This window comes from Mauremys reevesii, linkage group 6, assembly GCF_016161935.1.
Source record: "Mauremys reevesii isolate NIE-2019 linkage group 6, ASM1616193v1, whole genome shotgun sequence".
Taxonomy (NCBI): Eukaryota; Metazoa; Chordata; order Testudines; family Geoemydidae; genus Mauremys; species Mauremys reevesii.
This window is the reverse complement of record NC_052628.1, coordinates 44,355,677-44,375,043: the sequence shown is the minus strand read 5'-3', so window position 1 is coordinate 44,375,043 and position 19,367 is coordinate 44,355,677. Positions and strand designations below refer to the sequence as shown.

The 19,367-nt window shown below is 38.9% G+C and overlaps 1 protein-coding gene and 1 long non-coding RNA gene across 2 annotated transcripts in view; one reads left to right on the top strand and one right to left on the bottom strand.

The window, feature by feature from the left end:
* The window catches only part of SV2C (synaptic vesicle glycoprotein 2C), a 295,255-nt gene that overhangs the window by 266,303 nt on the left and 9,585 nt on the right, over positions 1-19,367 (top strand). Inside the window, exons 11-16 of the mRNA XM_039544576.1 lie at positions 866-954; positions 2,541-2,705; positions 5,943-6,076; positions 8,462-8,665; positions 9,491-9,650; positions 18,484-18,655. Coding sequence (XP_039400510.1) covers positions 866-954; positions 2,541-2,705; positions 5,943-6,076; positions 8,462-8,665; positions 9,491-9,650; positions 18,484-18,655 — 924 coding nt within the window. The remainder of the gene's footprint in view (positions 1-865; positions 955-2,540; positions 2,706-5,942; positions 6,077-8,461; positions 8,666-9,490; positions 9,651-18,483; positions 18,656-19,367) is intronic.
* Positions 10,807-19,367, bottom strand: part of LOC120408065 — an 81,951-nt gene continuing 73,390 nt past the window's right edge. Inside the window, exons 5-6 of the long non-coding RNA XR_005600399.1 lie at positions 12,036-12,152; positions 10,807-10,903 (exon numbers count right to left, since the gene is read on the bottom strand). This is a non-coding gene — a long non-coding RNA (uncharacterized LOC120408065). The remainder of the gene's footprint in view (positions 10,904-12,035; positions 12,153-19,367) is intronic.

The following is a 19,367-nucleotide window of genomic DNA, read 5'->3' as shown; positions in this document are numbered from 1 at the left end:
TGACCTGATGTGGACAGCTGGTGTGCTGTACACTGAATATGACACCTGGCTTCAGGAACAATCACAAGATTTCAGTTTCGCAGGACAGTGGGAGAGAACTGAGCATCATAGAGATGATGGGTCCATCCTCCATAAGGAAAAGGGCAGTCCAGACCCTTATGAGTCATTCCTAACAATAATATGGGACTATGTCTCAAGCACTGTTTAATATATACTGGAAAAACAAGTGTGATATTGGGTCAGGGGAACATATGATGATGAAAAGGTTCTATACATTTAAGGTTTGGGATGGCCACATTATTAACAGTTTGTGAAGCCTCTCCAGGAAGGGAGACGGTGGTGTATCGTGGGAGATGTCGTGGAAAACCCCATTTTCCAACCAGCTCTGCTGTAAACCTTCTGAGATAAAGGCAGTCCCAGCTCCTTCCCATTTGTGTAAAGCACCAAGTTCTAGATGTGATGGGTCATGACATATCAGACCTTGAAAGTGTCAGTATTTCAGGGCAGAATATTGCCTGTCATCCACTCAGAACAGTATAATTTTGGCGGGAAAGATGGAAATATTTCTGATCGTTTTGTTTTTAAACAGTGATTGTTTGAAGCTATATAGGGATTAAGAATGTTAGAAGTAACCACAGTGGATTCAGTGCAGGGGAGACCATCAAAGGTGAGTGATAAATGGAGTTTGGCAATACCTGCTTTTACCTACACCAGCGTTCAGGTCTGGCCTGAGAATCAAAGAGCTGTAATGTGATGCCCCTTGCTTGCTGCTGCACTGATGAAGCAGAGAACAGAAGTCAGGCCTCTATAACTTAATTGTCTAAAACACTGTTTATTTTTAAATGTATTTTCCCATATTTTACAGATTTGGTTAACATTTATGAGATGTTTCAACTATCCAGTCAAGGACAATACAATCAAACTTACAGCTGTATGGTTCACACTGTCTTTTGGGTATGATTGACTTGGATTCTTTATGAATTTTCCGTGGTTAGCCTGTAAATCTTGAAATACAGATGAATTTTAATGCTGCCAGTCATGCAGAATGCAAATCTGTTTTGCCATTGTGATTTTCTTTTCTTATTGACAATACTTACTACATTACCTTTTAAATAAAACATCATATTTTGGGGTTACTCCATTTTTGGTTTCCCAGCTGGCACCTTAAAGGGTTCTGACTTTCAGGACTCTTCAAGGTGTTGAGTTGTGTGACCAAAAACTGAGGAACTCCAGATCACTTGTCACTTCTGAATATATAGGCCCAGCACACTATCTTCTTGAATAAAAAGAGATTTCCCGTGAGAAAAAAACGGATTAAGGGTCAGAGTTTGTAAGCACTTGGAAGATGTAAAGCATTATATAAATCCTCAATATTATTATTATTATTATTATTATTATGGCTTATTGTTCCATGCACATGTTTTATAGGTGAACAGATGCTACAGTAATTCACTTATTTGCTTCCTTCTTAACCTAATGACTGTCGTTCTATATAGATTTAAATTGAACTGTCAGAAAATGAACTTTTCTTGTATTTTTTAATCATAATTAATTATTGTTGTGCTAAATTTATCCTCATTGAAGTACACTGAGGAACTGAAGGAGAGTAAAACTCATTTTTAGTTCCTTAGCTTTCCTCCACCTTCAAAAAGTGCTCTCTGCCGCCTCTATTTCAGGATCCCTTCCACAACAACATCTCCTTATCTCCTTTGCAACTTCCCACTATACAGAGTGCCCCAACCCGCACTCCACTCTGACCCACTCCAGCTTCCAGCCAGTTGTCCCCTGATTCCAGATAACATTTTTTGAGACCTTAACACTAGAGTAAGTGATACACCAGCTTACTTTGGTTTGGGAATTTCTATAGCAATCGTGTCCCTCTCAGGGCTAAGGATAATTCTCAGACCATTGTAATCATTATGCAGTGTAAATTTGCTGGGGCCCAATCCCTAACTAAAGAGTTTAAACTTCACAGTGACATTCACTGTAGTGAAGAGAGCTTGGGCAAGATTCTCCAGCCACTTAAACTCTGTGTTGGGACTGCACAGCATGAGCAGAACATCTGAACCGAGGGTCTCCACTCTCCCTGCATCCCACTGTTGGTGTTTCTGCTGGCCCTGCATAGTCTGGCATAGGGAACGATTACAGTGTGAATCAAATAATGGATAGGTGACCACACAGTTCCAGTGGCCCTAACAACCTTGAAAGCACAACAGGTTAAACGAGCAGTTGTAGGAGGTCTATGGTGCACCCCTGAGCTCTGATCCTGATTGGAGGATGGATTTATTCCTCCCATCTCACACAGATGAAGAGTGTGAGAGACCCCAGTATTCTGACTTTATGCAAGCAAAATGCATTTCATCCTAAAAGCATTCTTATGCTTGATGCTTAAAAATCTAAAATTCAGGTAGAAGTAGAAGTGTTTCTGCAGATCTAGTTATCTGCTTTAAGTAGTTGGATGCTGTAGGTTGTCTCTCTAGTCTGTACATACTTCTGACATTAAGGTGAGCTTTGTGACTGAATGCTTCTGCTTTTCACAGCTACTATGGGTTGTCCGTCTGGTTCCCTGATGTCATTAAATATCTGCAATCGGACGAATATGCATCCAAAGTGAAACGTTTTAACGGAGAGAGACTTGTAGATTTCAACTTCAACTTCACATTGGAAAATCAGATTCACATCAATGGATCATACATCAATGACAGGTCTAGAAAGATTTTGGTTAAGAAAATATCATTAATTTCACTAACATTTTAAGTTTCTGCCTAAGGGCTTGTCTATATGGTAAAATGGTAGAGGGACATGATTTGTAAAGCATTCTGATTCTCACTGCCCCCTTTTAGAGTGCTTTCTGAGCTCTCACTGCCCCCTTTTAGAGTACTTTGCTTCACTGTGTAGACAAGCTCTTAATACACTAATGTTTTTCAGTGTTGACCGTGAATAGGTTGGTTGGGTTGGGTTTGTTTACATTTAATTTTTGGAAGAGTCATTTTGTTCTTATCTCCTTGGTGCTTGATCCTGCACTCTAGTGGAAGTAGATGGGGACTGTACATGGGTTATGGGTCCATGTAGCTAGATCCCTTTTGCTGGATTACACATTATTGGTACTTACTTTCACCAGGGGACTCAGATTTTCAGACCCAATGTGTGTGGCATGTGAGGATGCAGGAGATGTATCTCTAATGGTGGGAGACAGGGTGGTTTTTCTTCTGTTCCTTTTTACTTTTTTTTTCCTTTCTTGGTACTCACTTAGGGTCTCTTCTGGCAAAATGCTGAGCTTCAGAAACACTGAGCTCCTTACAGGATGACATCTTAAAAGGGGAAAAAATAGTTGAAAAGATCAATACAAGAGGCATTTGATAGAAAGTATGAACTGTTGTAAAAAGTAAAAATCCAGATGAGCAATGTCCTTTTATTTTTAAATTGGGTCCAGAAGTCTAAAGGCACTAGCTAGAATTTTACAGAGCACAATTCTAAATGACTTACTTATATAAAGACATCAAAGCAACCCAATTGTGTTTAATCACTCTATGGTCACAGAGTTGTTCTAAGTGTCTGGTCTCTGTCTACAATACATATGTATATAATATAAAGTATATTAAGGTCTAAGCCCTGTGGTACTAAATAGTTGTTAATTATATAATAAAATTACATTTAAGTGTATTATATTAATGGTTTTGGTAATATAAGAAGGCTTCTTTTTTCAATAAGAATTTGAATTTGGAAACAATTTAAAGTTTTGTTCAATGCAGAGCAATTGAAAATTATGACTAGCCTATTTCATTTTAAATTAGCATCTGCCTTCCAAATTTAGTTCCATTTCAGGAGATGGATGCTGTCTAAAAAAGTGGAGCCCTTTATTATCATTCAGTAAATTTCAGTTGCTGTGCACTCTGCCAGACCAGGTACTGCAGATCACGTCCAAATAAAAATGCTTGTAAAAATACTGTGGCTTCCAAATCTGCCCTGAATCTATCAAGTATGCAAACTTTGACACTGGTGAACTGCTTGAGCCATTTTTCCCCAGGAGTGTAAACTTTTGCGTTCGTTCCCTCCAAAAAGAGATTCACTATTTTCATGGGGGCAGTTAGTAGATTTTTTTTGTGTGTGTGGATTTTTTTCTCTTTGCCACCTCTGCTCCTTTTTTCATAATCTCTCTTAATCAGAACATGTTTCCAACACTATTCAGCGTTCTAACTTTCTAAATCTGGTTGGATCTGAATTCAAACCATCTCAACAATCTACACCAGTTTTATAGCAGCTGGATTTTCTTTTTCATTTTGTTTCAAAACATGTTTCCTGTCCAAAGTGCAAAAGACACATCTGGCAGTATGCATGCAGGGGACACAGTCTGGCTCTTCTGTTTCAATTGGTTAGTCCTGTTGCTCTTTGTTTCCCTTTTCAACAATTGAGACAATATTTTGAACAGGAAGACCAAGCATGGTGGTGTTGTGAAAAAGGATAATGGGTTGACACTGAATTTGACAGATTTTAATCCAAGTCTGTCACAGATGAGAAAAGGTACAGTTGTTAATTAATGAATAGACCGAAGGCATCATTTTCCTGTCCAATACTAGCAGCGAAGTCATTAGCCAGTAACCTATGAAAATCAAAATAGAATTTTGGGTCCCCTCTTCCTGCAAAAAATGTGATTCTAGCAATTTTATCTGTGAGAGAGTTTAATTCCCACCATTTTTATCTACCTCACAATAAACTTGTTTGATGTTCTTCCACCCCCCAACTCCTACTCCTACTTTCTACCCCAAGAAGAAAATTGCTCTTTGGCCTAAAACTTAAATAAGTTGTTTAGTATAAGACATGAGAAGTTTGTTTAGTAGAAATTTTAGCTAGACTAAGATTTAGAAGGCTTTGCTGGTATAACTATACTGGCAAAGTGATCCTAGGGTGGATGCAGCTTATGCTTGCAAAACTGTTTTTGCCAGTATAGCTTATTCCACCACCTCCCATTCCCCCCAAAAAAATCTAAACTGCCAGAAGTGCAGTTTTGCTGGTATAAATGATTCTACACAAAGGGCTTTTGCCGACCCAGCTATGTTGGTCACAAATCACACCTCATCACACCCCTGACCAACATAGCTATGTTGGCAAAAAGTTTGTTGTGTAGACTTGGCCTAAGAATATTGAGTCTAATGTTTTTATATTATGTATGGTTTCCTTTACTTTTTAAAATTAATTAAATAGGTCAAAAGGCTATGGTATTAGTTATCTGAGAGTCAGTAAGAAGGAGGGGCCAGAAAGTAAGAAGAGCTAGGAACTAGAAAGAGGCAATTTTAGAATCGTGTGCACAAAAATGCATGTGCATAATTTCTGTGCACAATAATTACAATTGTACACAGTAGCAGCATAAACATATTTCCATTTAGACATCTAGCAGATTATCTGCACATGCAATATTTGTGACTGTGTTCCAGCATTTTTGTGTAAACATTTTTTAAAATTCTGGACCAAAATGTTGAGCCTGACCTGATGGAGAGGGTTTTGTCTGGCTGTAGAAATAAAGGTTCTTTAAAATCTGTTAGCATCTCCACTAATCAATTATTCCAAGAAGCCAGATTTCTGGAGCCTTAGCGAAGAATACAGTGGCACTTGTGAAATGCTATTTAACATTGCTTTTAAAAGTATATTACACCAGAGTCCTGAGGTTCTTTACATTTTGATTAGAGATTGGTGATAACTATTTTATCCTTGTATTAACTATGAAAAGGGTATGCCCAGCAGCTGTGAGGGAATGTCATTTTGTGAAATCAATGTATTCAACAATGGTTGCACAGCATCAGGCAATCAGCCATTCTGACTCTGCAAGAAGCATTATGTTTGTGGGCGTGGGACGTCTGAGAATGGCATCCATGTAAGACTGCACAGCTGAATCTCTAATCATGATGCATGAAGGCAGACTGATGGAAATTATTTGTATTGGGCAGGTTTATTATGATGAAGTTTAAATCAGTAACCTTTGAAGATTCCCTTTTTAAGAATTGCTTATTTGAGGACATTACTTCTGTGAGCACATACTTCAGGAACTGTACTTTTGTGGAAACCAACTTCTCCAGCACAGGTATGCTGAAAGGAAAATCATATCACTGTCCAACTACCATGGTCTTATTTCACAAAGCTGCTTGTCAGGAATGCAATAGCTGTAAAAGCAACAGATATAAATACAAGACAGAGACTCCAGCGCCAGGGTGAGGCAGGAACCTTTGGACGTTCAGAAAGTTTTCCATAGTTTTGACTAGATTTTTCTCTGCCCTGTGCTGATTGGCTGTTTGCTGCAGCCCTCTTCCTTCCCTTGTCACATAGTCTCTTCACCTCAGTTTCACTCCACAGCTGCCAGTTACCCTCTTCTCTCCTGCCCTGTCCCCCTCACCTCCCTTCCCTTCAATGTATCCTTTCCCCATCCCTTTTCTTTCCATTTAGCTGATCCTTTCCTAACTAAATCTGTCTTTTAACAAACAAACAAACAAAAGTGGAAATAACAAGGCATTTGCGTTGCATTGGCACACATTGTGCTGCTGTGTTTAAACCCCTTCTCCCACCCTGTGTCTGTCTTGTCTATTTAGACTGCAAGCTCTTCTGGGAAGGGGCTGTTTACTACTGTGATTGTCCAGTGCCTAGCACAATTGGACCTCACCCTTGGTTGGTCCTTAGGCACTACTGTAATAAACATGCGCAATAGTAATAATAAAAATAAATGTAAAGGAACACACCCATTTAAAAGATCGCATGCCCACTATTAATTCAGGGAGTGAATTTTAAATCTCTCCAATTTAAGTCTCTGTGGAGTTTCAGAACGCATAAGAGAAAGTTTGTTTACTTGTATAGTGATTGCTCTAATTAGGCTTATATCTGACTTGGCTGAATGGGAGTTTTAAAAAGATCAGTGCCGGAGCTGGCATACCTGTCTAGTAGTGATATGCAATATGCTACCATGTTTAGGGGAGGGGATCTGAGTTCACAATTCATACCCTTTCTTTCTCTCTTTCGTTCTCTCTCCCCCTCCCTCCCTTCCTCCATTACCTAGGCCAATAAGAGGTGGGAATATTGCAGAGACAATGGGGCAGGGCCTGATCTTATTTACACAGTAGTAAATCCAGAGTAGCTCCATTTTGTCCAATTGAATCCCATGTAAATGAGATGAGAATCTGGTTCACTGGGCTTAACATTTGGGGGATGTAGCAGCTCTTATTGCTCTCCCACATGGCTATCTTGCAAGCTGTGTTGGTAGGTGTCTGAGGTAAAAATGCCCAGCACTCTTTGCCTGAAGGGAAAGTCTGTGTGACTCAGGACCTCAAGGCTGACAGCAGTAAGAGAAACAAAGGGGGAAATGCAGGGTCTGATCTTCCAGAGCGAGTTTGGAGGACACTGGGGGAAAACTGTCTGCATTTAATAGCTTGTTCACTTCCTGGTTCAAAACGTAACAAATGGAAATGCCAGTGAGCGAGCACACTAGCTTTATACCTCTGGAGAACTATGTTCAAATCCCTAACATGGTCCAGGGCTACTATGGAGGGCCCTTGAAGTAAATGGCCATGTGGGACAACAAGGTGGAAACTGGAGCAGTCACTGATGCTCTGGCCTCATTTGTGTCTCACTAAAAAGGAAACAAACAAAACCCACACCTCAGGCTGTGTTTGCAGAGCTGGCACTTAAGGCTTCTCTACATGAGGGGCAATGTGCACCAGGTGTCAATTGGTAAGTGCAGTAACTGCCCTGTGTAGACCCCGCTGACATGCTCTAAAAGGTTCCTAGTCCATCAGCAGGGTCTACATGGGGTCTTACAGCACCCTCAAATTTACACCCCTTTGGAGGGCATAGACAAGCCCTTAGAAAAACCTAATTGCCTCTCAGTGATTCCAGAGCATTCTTGCAGTCACTTTTTTAGAATAGAACTGCAATTGAAAACTAATACATTCGATCCCAAAAGAAAATGAGTCTCATCTGAGTTTCCAGTGGACATTCATCCTCACCACAAACCCACCAAAAGGTGACATGATTGACAGTCTCTGTTCAAGTGAGACCCAGGTCTGTAGCTGAACAAGACTGAGGAACATTGACAATGCTATGTGGTGGAAGTTTGTAAATCTTTAGTATGCCGGGTGGTAGGCTGTATTATCAGCCTCCAGCCGAGCAAAGCACATATGGAACTTTAAGCACCAATTTATGTGCTTCGCTGGATCAAGGCCGTAGTCCCTTATTTTCATGAGCTCTGAATTCATCTGGGGAGAGTGTGTGTGTGTGTGTGTGTGTGTGTGTGTATAAAATATATATATATACACCAACAAGTAACAGCAGTTACTAGCCATATTATACTAAGCAAAGCAGCATGAAAGCTCCTATTTGTCAATCAGAGTGTCTAATCTTGGGATGTTTTAAATCGTATGCTTCTCATAGAGTTAAGAGTTATCTGATATTGTTTTTGCTGACACTTCCCTTGTTTCTACAGATCTCGAGCAATATAAGTTCATTGACACTGAATTTATAAACTGCATATTTAAGCACAACAAGACAGGATGTCAGATTACCTTTGATGATGACTACAGTGCTTATTGGATTTACTTTGTTAATTTCCTGGGAACTTTGGCTGTGTTACCAGGGAATATTGTATCTGCTCTTCTGATGGACAGAATTGGACGTTTAACGATGTTAGGTATGGGCTTTGCCAAAATCCCCCCAAAAACCTAAAGCAGTCTAGATAAAATAAAGTTTTCTCTCTTAGGGTTTGCTGTTCATAAAGGCAAGAAAAAATCCCTTCCAGCGACTTTTTCATTAGTGTATAATCCTAAACACCTATTCAAAAACACCCAAATGTTAGAAAGTTTGGAAATTAACAGCTAAGGAGCTCAGCCAATTCTCAACTGCCATATATTTGTTCATCACTCAGTATTACCATAAAATAAAAGAAGTATACTATTTTAAGCACTTGTGATTGTGGGATTTTAAAAAGTGTTCATTATTGGCTTGCTCCATTAAAGAGAGAGGGAGCTGTGTACAGGTAATCCTCAGATGGTGGACCAGACCATTTAGTGAGTGTAGGGAACCATCTAGCTGGTATAATTTAGAGGAGCCCGTAGACAAGTTTCTATTTTGGGACATTAGTGGAGGTTGAAAATCAGATGTCAACTCTTCATAATGACAAATTTATGCTCATTTTACTTAAATAACTAAGTAATTTATTATGTTGATTTTCTATGAGCAACATCCTACATAAAGACTGAGTCCTACTAAATTATTCGTTAGTTTAGTTTACTATGGTATGTAAATGCATTCCTTGTCATTGCAAGAGCTGTGGTCCCAACTGACAGTTGCCAGAGAAATGGGTTCTATTTTAGAATTTAGTTTTAAATTCAAATATCAGTTTAGTGATTTAAACTGTCCAATGTGGAAAGTCCATTGTTATGCAAAACAAACAAGATTATAAATATTATTATTCTGTAAAAACAATGATTTTTTTTTTGGTCTGCCTTTAATATAGGTGGTTCTATGGTACTCTCTGGAATTAGCTGTTTTTTCTTGTGGTTTGGTACCAGTGAATCCATGATGATAGGCATGCTGTGTTTGTACAATGGTCTCACCATCTCAGCATGGAACTCCCTTGATGTCATTACTGTGGAACTGTATCCTACAGACAGAAGGTACATTGAAATATAACTGTGTTAGTCCTGCTGGCTCCATTGCAAAACATACATTATAAGACTTTGAGTATTAGTGTGCTAGTCTTCCACTCCTCATTTCTCTTGCAAACAGAGCAAAAAAGAATCTGGTTTCTGAGCAGTTTGTTTGATAATGATTTGAGACATATTTTGCATCAGGTACCTGCTCTTTTGAATTAATACCATAAGAAGTATAGTTGATGTGAAACGCGTAGGTTCAAATTCTGCTCTCATTTAGACTGTGCTAATATGCAGTGATTCTGCTGACTTCAGTGGACTGATTCTGGATTTACAATAGTATACCTAAAGGGCAGAATTTGAACCAAAGTATAATTGTGTATCGACTTTGAAATGATGTGGAGATTGTAATATCAAGTCCCTGTGCCAGTGATTATAGCATATTTTGGGAGGGCTAATGTGTTTGGCCCAAGTATGAACTATTAATCAGTCCTGTGAGGATTTGTATGAAGGGTCAGCAGGTATCTCTGTGGTCTCTTCATTAACCAGCTACAAAGAAGCCTCTGGAGCTCTGCTTCTGACCTTTCCAGGCTCTTGAAGGGCCCCCAGGCCACTCCCAATTTCTGCAAGAAAGTTTCTCATCTCACACTAAGATTGGAGCTCTAGATCATTGGTCTAATGTCAGTGAAGGGATTAAAAGGACAAGGATGTATAAGATGATGTAGTTCATAAAGAGTAAAACTAGTAGATCTGAAAACTGAGAGAGTTTATTTTCTTTTATTCTTTAAAAAATGCTTCTGTTGTAATTGTTCAGATTCCTGTCAGTGAAGCCGGGGGGGCATCTTTTCTCACATTATTGTACATCGTGTCATGAAGGCATTAGACATTTCTAACACTGGACATAAAAATACCCAGAGGCTACTTATTGCCTAATGCCTTACATGCTATTCCAAGCTTTTGGGGTGAATATATGCATAGACATTTCCTCGGGAAAGGAGAAATTATAGATACAAGTATAAGTACAACACTCACCTCTAGTTCCTCTTTGGCAGAAAAGCTTCAAAGACACTTTCTTTTTTTTTTTTTACCCTGGAAGTTCATCTCCATTGTTGTAGCTATCTCAAGATAACCATACCAGATGACTTATGAATCCAAAGCATTCTATTTTTATGTCACTGTGTTTTTATTACACCTCAAGAAGTGCTCTTCCGGTAATAATCATCCCATCAACCAAGCATTATAAACCTTCTTTACAGATAGCTATTTTCTTGGCATTCCTGAATGTAATAGAAGTAAATATTTTATTAAAGCCAAGTAGAGGGAAATTACTGTAATAAAACTCATTAATTTTAGTGGAAGGAAAAAATATTTTTTCCTAATAATAAAAAGTTACTACAGGTAACTATTCCATCTACTTTTTTACATTTCAGTATATATCCTAGTGAGTCTGCATTACATCTTTACTTAATAGTTGCTCTTTAGCAGTTTCTGCTAATACCACTACTACAACAAAGTGTTTTCCTATTTATCCCTTTAAAACAATTTACACACAATAACAGCTGCCCACAGTTCCACCACAAAAGATGACTTCCAGCTGAAATTTCTTCTACAAGGGCTCAACCAGAGAGCAAATATTTTTATATTGCATAAAAAGGCTGGTTGGTAGAATCTGCTGATCTTTGACTGGCCATTGGTAATATATATACCAGTTTTTCACAAGGGCCAGATTTTCACAAGAGCTCAGCTCCCAGCACCACTTGTTGTTGTCAGTGGAAGCTGTTGAATAGGAACTCTGGCCTAACAGTGGCCTTCTGGGTTATTTATATGCAGGGCTGGCCCTATGTTTTGCAGAGTTATGTGAAGAGTACTGCACACCATCGAAACCCTGCACTGACTACCGAATTATTAATTACCCTGTGTTTTTTTTCCCTTAAGGTGCTCTTATTCCAGTTTCTTAGTTCTTCGCAATCATAAATTAATTAATCTTCACAACATCCCAGTGAGGAAAGGTGGTATTATTGTTCCCTTTTCACACAGGGGAAACTGAGGCACAGTATGGTCAGAAGTGTCGACTAGTTTTGGGTTTCCAATTTGAGACACCTAAGATCTAACTTCTCAGAATACTTAGCATCGTATAACAGTTTATATGTTCGAAGCAGAGCTCCCATTGACTTCAGTTGCAGCTATGAGCTGCAGCACTTCTGCAAATCAAATTCCGGAGTCTCGAGTTGGATACCCAGAAAATGAGGAACACACAATTAGAGAAGTGTGGTGCAACTTGCCCGGCATCACACAGAGACTCTGTAGTAGAGGTAGGGATAGAATCCAGTTCTGCAGGCCAGCATTCAACTACCTTAAGAGGAGACTGTCCTTTCTCCTCGGCATTCCCATGATTCATTCAGTACACACCTTCCAGCTTCTCCAACAAATGAGGCAGGGGTCCTACAGACAACAGTCTCCTTCATTGTACAGCCCTGATTTATCCCCAGAGCAGGTCCATGCCATGCACTGAATCAGGCGAGGGACCTGTGGGGGAAAATATAGTGTGCAGTCAAGTAATTAAAGACACTACTATAATGCATATGCATGAGGAGGTAGAATTAAGGTTGCACAGGCAACCAGCTCTAACTGTAATACACATTTGAATGGAATAGGGCTAAAATTCTCTAGAGAAGAGATGTTTAGGAAGATTTTCTTTCTTTAACATTCAATTGCTACATTCATGTAAATGACAACAGCTTGTTGTGAACTGGTTTGGGAAGCACCACGATTAGAAGTTAGAACTCTGACCCAGGAGTAGCTGTGACCAGATAAATAAGCCAAACCTAAGTGGACTTTGGAATAAGACTGAAAAGTATAGTCATCTCATTGTATCTCCTCACGGTCACATTAGATCAAGTAATCCAACAGTTCATTAACTTCACTAGGTCTGCCAGACATCTGGATTTTGATTTTGGCCAGCTAATTTAGAGTTCACAATGTACTGTAAAATGCAATCATCATATCCTGCCTTTTCCCAGAGCATTTGAAAAGAGTGCATAGAGTTTGGTCAAAAATGAAAAATTACAGATCTACCTACCGCTCAGTGCACCCATCCTTCATTTCCCTTTCTGAGCCTGGAGAACTCCCCCAGAGTGATAAACATTATCCACAGGATATTTTAAACCTTAGGTTGTATTGTTGTTGCTGTCAGAAGAGAAATTTTATATTCATCTCAGACATAGCTTTGCAGTCACTGACTCACAGTACACTTCCTGGCAGTTATTTTCTACTGCCATCCTGTGGATGTGGTTCAACTGCACTCTGTGGAAACTCAGGTTTCTATTCTTATGACATAAAATGCCTCACAAATCTTTCTTTGCTGTCTTTATTTTTAGGCTACTGCTGTATGTTTTGTTTCAGATATTATCTCAAGGAGGATTCATATGTAATATAATCCTGATCATTCCCATTTGCTGACTTGCACTTGTCCTGTCCAGCAGATGACTTCAGATAAACTCAGCTGGAAAAATTTTTTGTAAAAAGCAGATGGGTTTTATTAACTCACTTGATCTAGTTCTCTAGGTACTTGTCAAAGTGTCTATCTCCTTCCTCCCTCCCTCTCACTCTTCAGCATCAAGGATGCAAAAATCTAGGACCCCTAATTCTCTGACTGTAGTTCTTTTTCTTATATCTCCAATTGTATACTTCTATGTGTGGTGGTGAAATGATCCCATTTCAGAGATTTATAACCAGACTATACAATTGTCCTTGATGAACCATTAATCAGATGCAGAAAGGCAAATTCTGTGGTCCTACTTGTGGGTAAACTTTTGCACCTTCTTAGTCTAGGATATGAAACTGCCCTAATGTGAAAGGGATTAAAAACTGGACATGCTTGGGTTGTCAACATTAGAAGATTGGCCATAACATATTGAGGAAAAACTGCTAACTTCCATTATATCTTCTCACATATATTTCAGGGAGCCATGATAATGTTATTCATAGTCTTGTGTGAAGATGTGGATGGAACCTGGCACTGGGTCTGGAAACTTAAGTGTCAAACCCCTGGGCTGCACAGACAGGTCCCCCTGCAAGTGCTGCTGGGATTTCAGGAAGATAGTCACTGGGTGGTACGGCTGCAAGGCCAGACCATTAAGTTTAGTAGTAGAAGTACCTGGCCCACAGAAGAATACACATGGCATTCAGGGAAAGAGCTCTGGTGAGCTATATGCTTGGGTCACTAACCTCCCATTTTTAGTCACTTTTTTTCATTTGGGACTTTGGCTAAAGAAAGCCATTTCTCTTTGTCATGTCTTAACTAAACCAGGTCTCCCTTACCTACCTTCTCACTGCCACCACACTGGCAGACCTGTCACACCCCCATATTTCTGGAGGATTTTGCATATGGTTCTAGTATTACTAAAAGATATAAAATAAATAATTTTTGAGAGTTGAATAAACCCACCCCACTGCACTACCAGTATTGATGTGATGTGTTCCTGTCAATTTTCTAAGCTGTGCACAGGATTATGACTACATAACTCCCCTGGTCCCTAATGGGGATCACACAGCTAAGTCAGAAAACAGGAATTTGTGCCAACGATTTGCCCATTAACTGATCAATGTAGTGCAGATTGGTACAATGTTTGGTAATGACTTCACGCCTTCAGGCATCTGCATTTCAGTCCACACTGAGTGCATTTGATGATTCACCAGGTTTCCTTGATGATTCTTAGAATGTCAGTACACTTCATCTCTTCTTCGAAGCACAGCAGCAAGGATTGCAGCAGAGATAGAGAGGGAGACTGGGCCCTGTTGTGCTTGGGGATTGGGGCAGATACATACAACATTTCTCTGTCCTGCCGTTGTACTAGAATGAGTTATGGGTGCACTGAAGGGAAGTATTAATATGGGATTTAATTGATTTGAATCACAAATATTTTAACAAATACGTTTGTATTTTAAAGCTGTAGAGCCTGATTCTGCTTTCCTTGAGCATCGAAACTCTTGTTCGTGTTTACTGGGGCACAGGGCATGCACAGTCGGGCCCATAGTTTCAAGATTCAAGAGAGCGATCAGAGATGATTGAAAATAGAGAGAACACTGTTCAGATGCACCAAGAAAGGACTACATTATTCAGACATTTTTCTTCATTTTTTGAACATCTTATTTTTATTCCTGGTCACAATTAACAACATAGTATTTTATGCAACATTTTATGTGTGGAGACTGCGTAAAGATCAAAAGATGAGATTTACTACAGGGTTGTTCGTTTTAAAACCTTGGAACAGTCAAGGCCAAAGAAAAATGGGCTTATTTTAACAGTCTTATTCATCTCTTTATGATCATTTGACAATGTTCATGAGATCAGAAAATTAGCAGCACCATCCAGTTGCAAAAGTTTGACTATGCCAATTATATTTTGCAAAAGAGCTGGGTTTTTTCAGTACCTGAATACTGCACCAATTTAGTTCAAATATATTACAGACCATCTTTAAAAAGTACCTTCATATTTGAGTTAAAATACAGAGACATCCACCTGATAACAGTCCCGGAATATACTGCAGGTTCTGAATGTGCTAGTTGTAGAGCACAGGATATGAAAATAAATATTCCAAATGCTCAGGAAATTATATGCAGTATAACTAGATGATGTAAGCAGATAGCACCTGTGAAGCAATTTACCGCTACAGAGTAATATAAAAAGTATCTCCATATGTTCCCTAGCATTGCCCTTCCAAAGATTTCATGTCTAGATCTGTGTCTAAATTTGCATTAGCTAGATCTATATTCTTTTGTTAGTTCTGTTAACTCTTATTCTGTTAAAAGCAACAAAGAATCCTGTGGCACCTTATAGACTAACAGACGTTCTGCAGCATGAGCTTTCGTGGGTGAATACCCACTTCTTCAGATGCAAGACTTATTCTTATTCTTATTCTGTTAGCTTTTACTGCATTTAGGCTGAGACCTGTGGACAGAAAACGATTACATTATCGCTACATAAACATTGTTTTTCTCAGTGTTCATAATCTTTTGGGCAAATTTTGGCTTTAGGGCACTAGTGGAAGCTACAATAAGTGTGTGTGTGTGTGTGTGTATAATATTTAAAAAACAGGGCTGTCAATCACAGTTAACTCATGTGATTAACCGCACTTATAACACTAGAATACCAATTGAAATATATTAAATATTTTTGGAGGTTTTTCCACATTTCCAATATTGATTTCAATTACAACACAGAATATAAAATTCACAGTGCTCACTTTATATTATTATTTTTTATTACAAATATATGCACTGTAAAAATGATAAAAAATATTATTTCTTTAGTTTAATTCATCTCATACAAGATACAAGTACTGAAGTGCAATCCTCTTTATGGTGAAAGTGTAACTAGCAAATGCAGATTTATTTTTGGTTACATAACTGCACTCAAAACCAAAAAGGTGTAAAACTTTAGAGCCTACAAGTCCACTCAGTGCTACTTCTTGATGAGCCAATCACTCAGACAAACAAGGTTGGTTACAATTTGCAGAAGATAATGCTGCTTGCTTCTTATTTACGTCACCAGAAAGTGAGAACAGGTGTTCACATGGCAGTTTTGTAGCCAGAGTTGGTAGATATTTACATGCCAGATGCACTGAAGATTCATATGTCCCTTCATGCTTCAACCATCATTCCAGAGGACAGCCATCCATGCTGATGATGGCTTCTGCTTGATAACAATCCAAAGCAGTGTGGACTGACACACGTTTATTTTCATCATCTGAGTCTGATGCCACCAGCAGAAGGTTGATTTTCTTTTTTGGTGGTTTGGGTTCTGTAGTTTCTGCATCAGTGTGTTGCTCTTTTAAGACTTCTACAAGCATGCTCTACACCTCGTCCCTCTCTGATTTTTGGACGGCACTTCAGATTCTTAAACTCTGGGTTGAGTGCTTTAGCTATTTTTAGAAATCTCACATTGGTTCCTTCTTTGTGTTTTGTGAAATCTGCTGTGAAAGTGTTCTTAACACGAACATGTGCTGGGTCATCATCCGAGACTGCTAGAACATGAAATATATGCAGAATGCGGGTAAAAACTAGAGTAGGCTCTAAAGTTTACATTGTTTTATTTTTGAATGCAGGTTTTTTTGTACATAATTCTATATTTGTACGTTCATCTTTCACAATAAAAAGATTGCACTATAGTACTTGTATGAGGTGAATTGAAAAATATAATTTTGGGGTTTTTTGTTTTGTTTTTTACAGTGCAAATATTTGTAATAAAAAATAAAGTGAGCACTGTACACTTTGTATTCTGTGTTATAATTTAAATTAATATATTTGAAAATGTAGTAAACATCTGAAAATATTTAAAGTAAATGGTATTCTATTGTTTAACAGCGCAATTAATCATGATTAATTTTTTAATCACTTGATAGCTCCCAGACATATCACTGAGGTTTTTTTCCTAGTGTGGTATGTTAAAGGGGCACCGTGTGGTATAAAAAAGAATAATCAATACTTTAATCAAAAGGAACAATATTTTGCTAAAGTCCAAGTATTTTAAAAGTTGCAAGGGAATCATAAAACACAGCTGTTGGCTGCAAGTGACCTGTGGGCACCAGAGTATATGCCAAGGGTCTAACATAGCAGTGATGGTTATAATCACACAGCAAGACTGACCATGTGTCATGAGTTCAGAAAGTACATAATTCACAGAGCTAATGTGGAAACAATAGATATCAACACTTATGATTTTTCTTCCATAAGAATTCTTGGAAAAGAAGAATGTTGGCTTCAGCATTTGTACAACATCCCACTACAGTGTCTTCTTGGTCATCAGGCTTCACCCTTGTGTTCCTCTGACTGAAGCCCCTGATGACACAAGATACCTCTCTCCAAACCCATATTGACTAACACTTCTGATACCCTTTGCCTTTTTTTGTTTCTATTAGAGGTTTTGTTCTCTTTGGGACATCCTGTGCAAAATTACCTAAGCAACAGTCTCCATATGATATAGTCCTGATTAAACAAGGTTTTTTAAAATCAAAGTGGTTTGCAGAACATATCTAGTTTTAACCTTGTCATCAGCTAAGCAGATGAGTTACTCTTCGGCTTTGATACAGAATATTAATAGGATCATATATTATGTTTCCATAAAGCAATGTCCACTCAGAAGTGTTTTTATTAGATTCTCAGCTAGCAAACCATCTCCCTTCCCTATCCTGCAGAATCTCTTAGGGCACGTCTACACTTCAAATTAAAACCTGTGGCACCAAATTTCAGAGCCTGGGTCAATTGACTCAGACTCATGGGGCTTGGGCTGCGGGGCTGAAAATAGCAGTGTAGATGTTCAGGCTGGGGCTGGAGCCTGTACTTCGAGGCCCTCCCTACTTGCAAGTTTTCAGAGCTGAGCCTGAATGTCTACGCTGCAATTTTATAGCCCCACAGCCCAACCCCACGAGCCTGAGTCAGTTGACCCGGGCTCTGAGACTCGGGGCTGTGGGGTTTTCTTTGCAGTGTAGTTATACCCTTACATCTCACCTCCATCCCAAGACCCATTTTTTAAGGCCCCCATTCGGTTCATGTCCAAAGTTTTAATGTTCATTATTATATGAGGATAAGATCTCATCAGCATTTCCACCAACTGTTTGATCAGGTGTGCCAGCTGGAGGAAATTAAAACTTTCTGTTCCCCCATACAAAGATGATTGTCCCCTTGTTTTGTTGGCACACTGTACAATCAAGAGGCCAGATCCTCAGCTAGTGTAAATTGGGATGGCTCCACTGAAGTCAACGGGGCTACCCTGATTTACCCCAGCTGAGGATCTGTCCCAAAGGCTTTAATTTTTCAAGCATGTTTAATGTTGTTCTTTTTTTTTTCCCCCTTTTAGGGCAACAGGCTTCGGCTTTTTGAATGCACTATGCAAAGCAGCAGCTGTACTTGGAAACTTAATATTTGGTTCCCTTGTTGGCATCACCAAAGCAATCCCCATTCTTCTAGCTTCAACTGTTCTCGTGTGTGGAGGTCTGGTGGGACTTCGACTTCCTGACACAAGAACCCAGGTGTTGATGTAAAACTGGAAAAAAGCCATTTATGATTTATTTCCCTCTCCTTTCAAGTGTCAACTCTCGTAACTGAATGGTGCAAAGGCTTCAGATTTTCAGTTCTTAGAATGGTGATCAGATAGCAGAAATCTAACTCAAAATGAGATTTTTTCTGTGACAGAGGTTTAGAAACTTCCATAAGAAAGTTTTAAAGTTTCACCTTCTTTTGCATACTTCTGCTGTTTAATACTTTTTATCTTTCAAATTGCAAAGCTACCTCTTGAAACATTTTCAAAGACATATTCAGGAAGAGAAAACCATGCTCATAGCTAGGTGTTTAATCCAAGCGGATTGTCACATCTTGGACATGAAAAAATAGGTTCTAGATTTTTGCCATGACACCATTAGCTTCCACAGTGATACAGACATGGAAGTCAATTATTTAACAGTATTGGTGCAGTAAATGTCAATCTTACACAGATCAATGCATGTAGCATTAAACAGGAAACTGCATATTCTACATCCGTACTGAGAATATTAACGTTGTGTGACTATATTTAAGCAGTAGAGACTTCCTGCTTTCTTAGAAAAGGGCACGGCAGGCTTTGGCAGTGGCAATGCCTCTTTCAGAGGAAACCATCTTATGTAGATTCAATCATGGTTAAAGATTAACAATTGCAATCATAACAGTAAAACTGTCTGTGCTGAGGAGAAACAACTCCTGTTATAG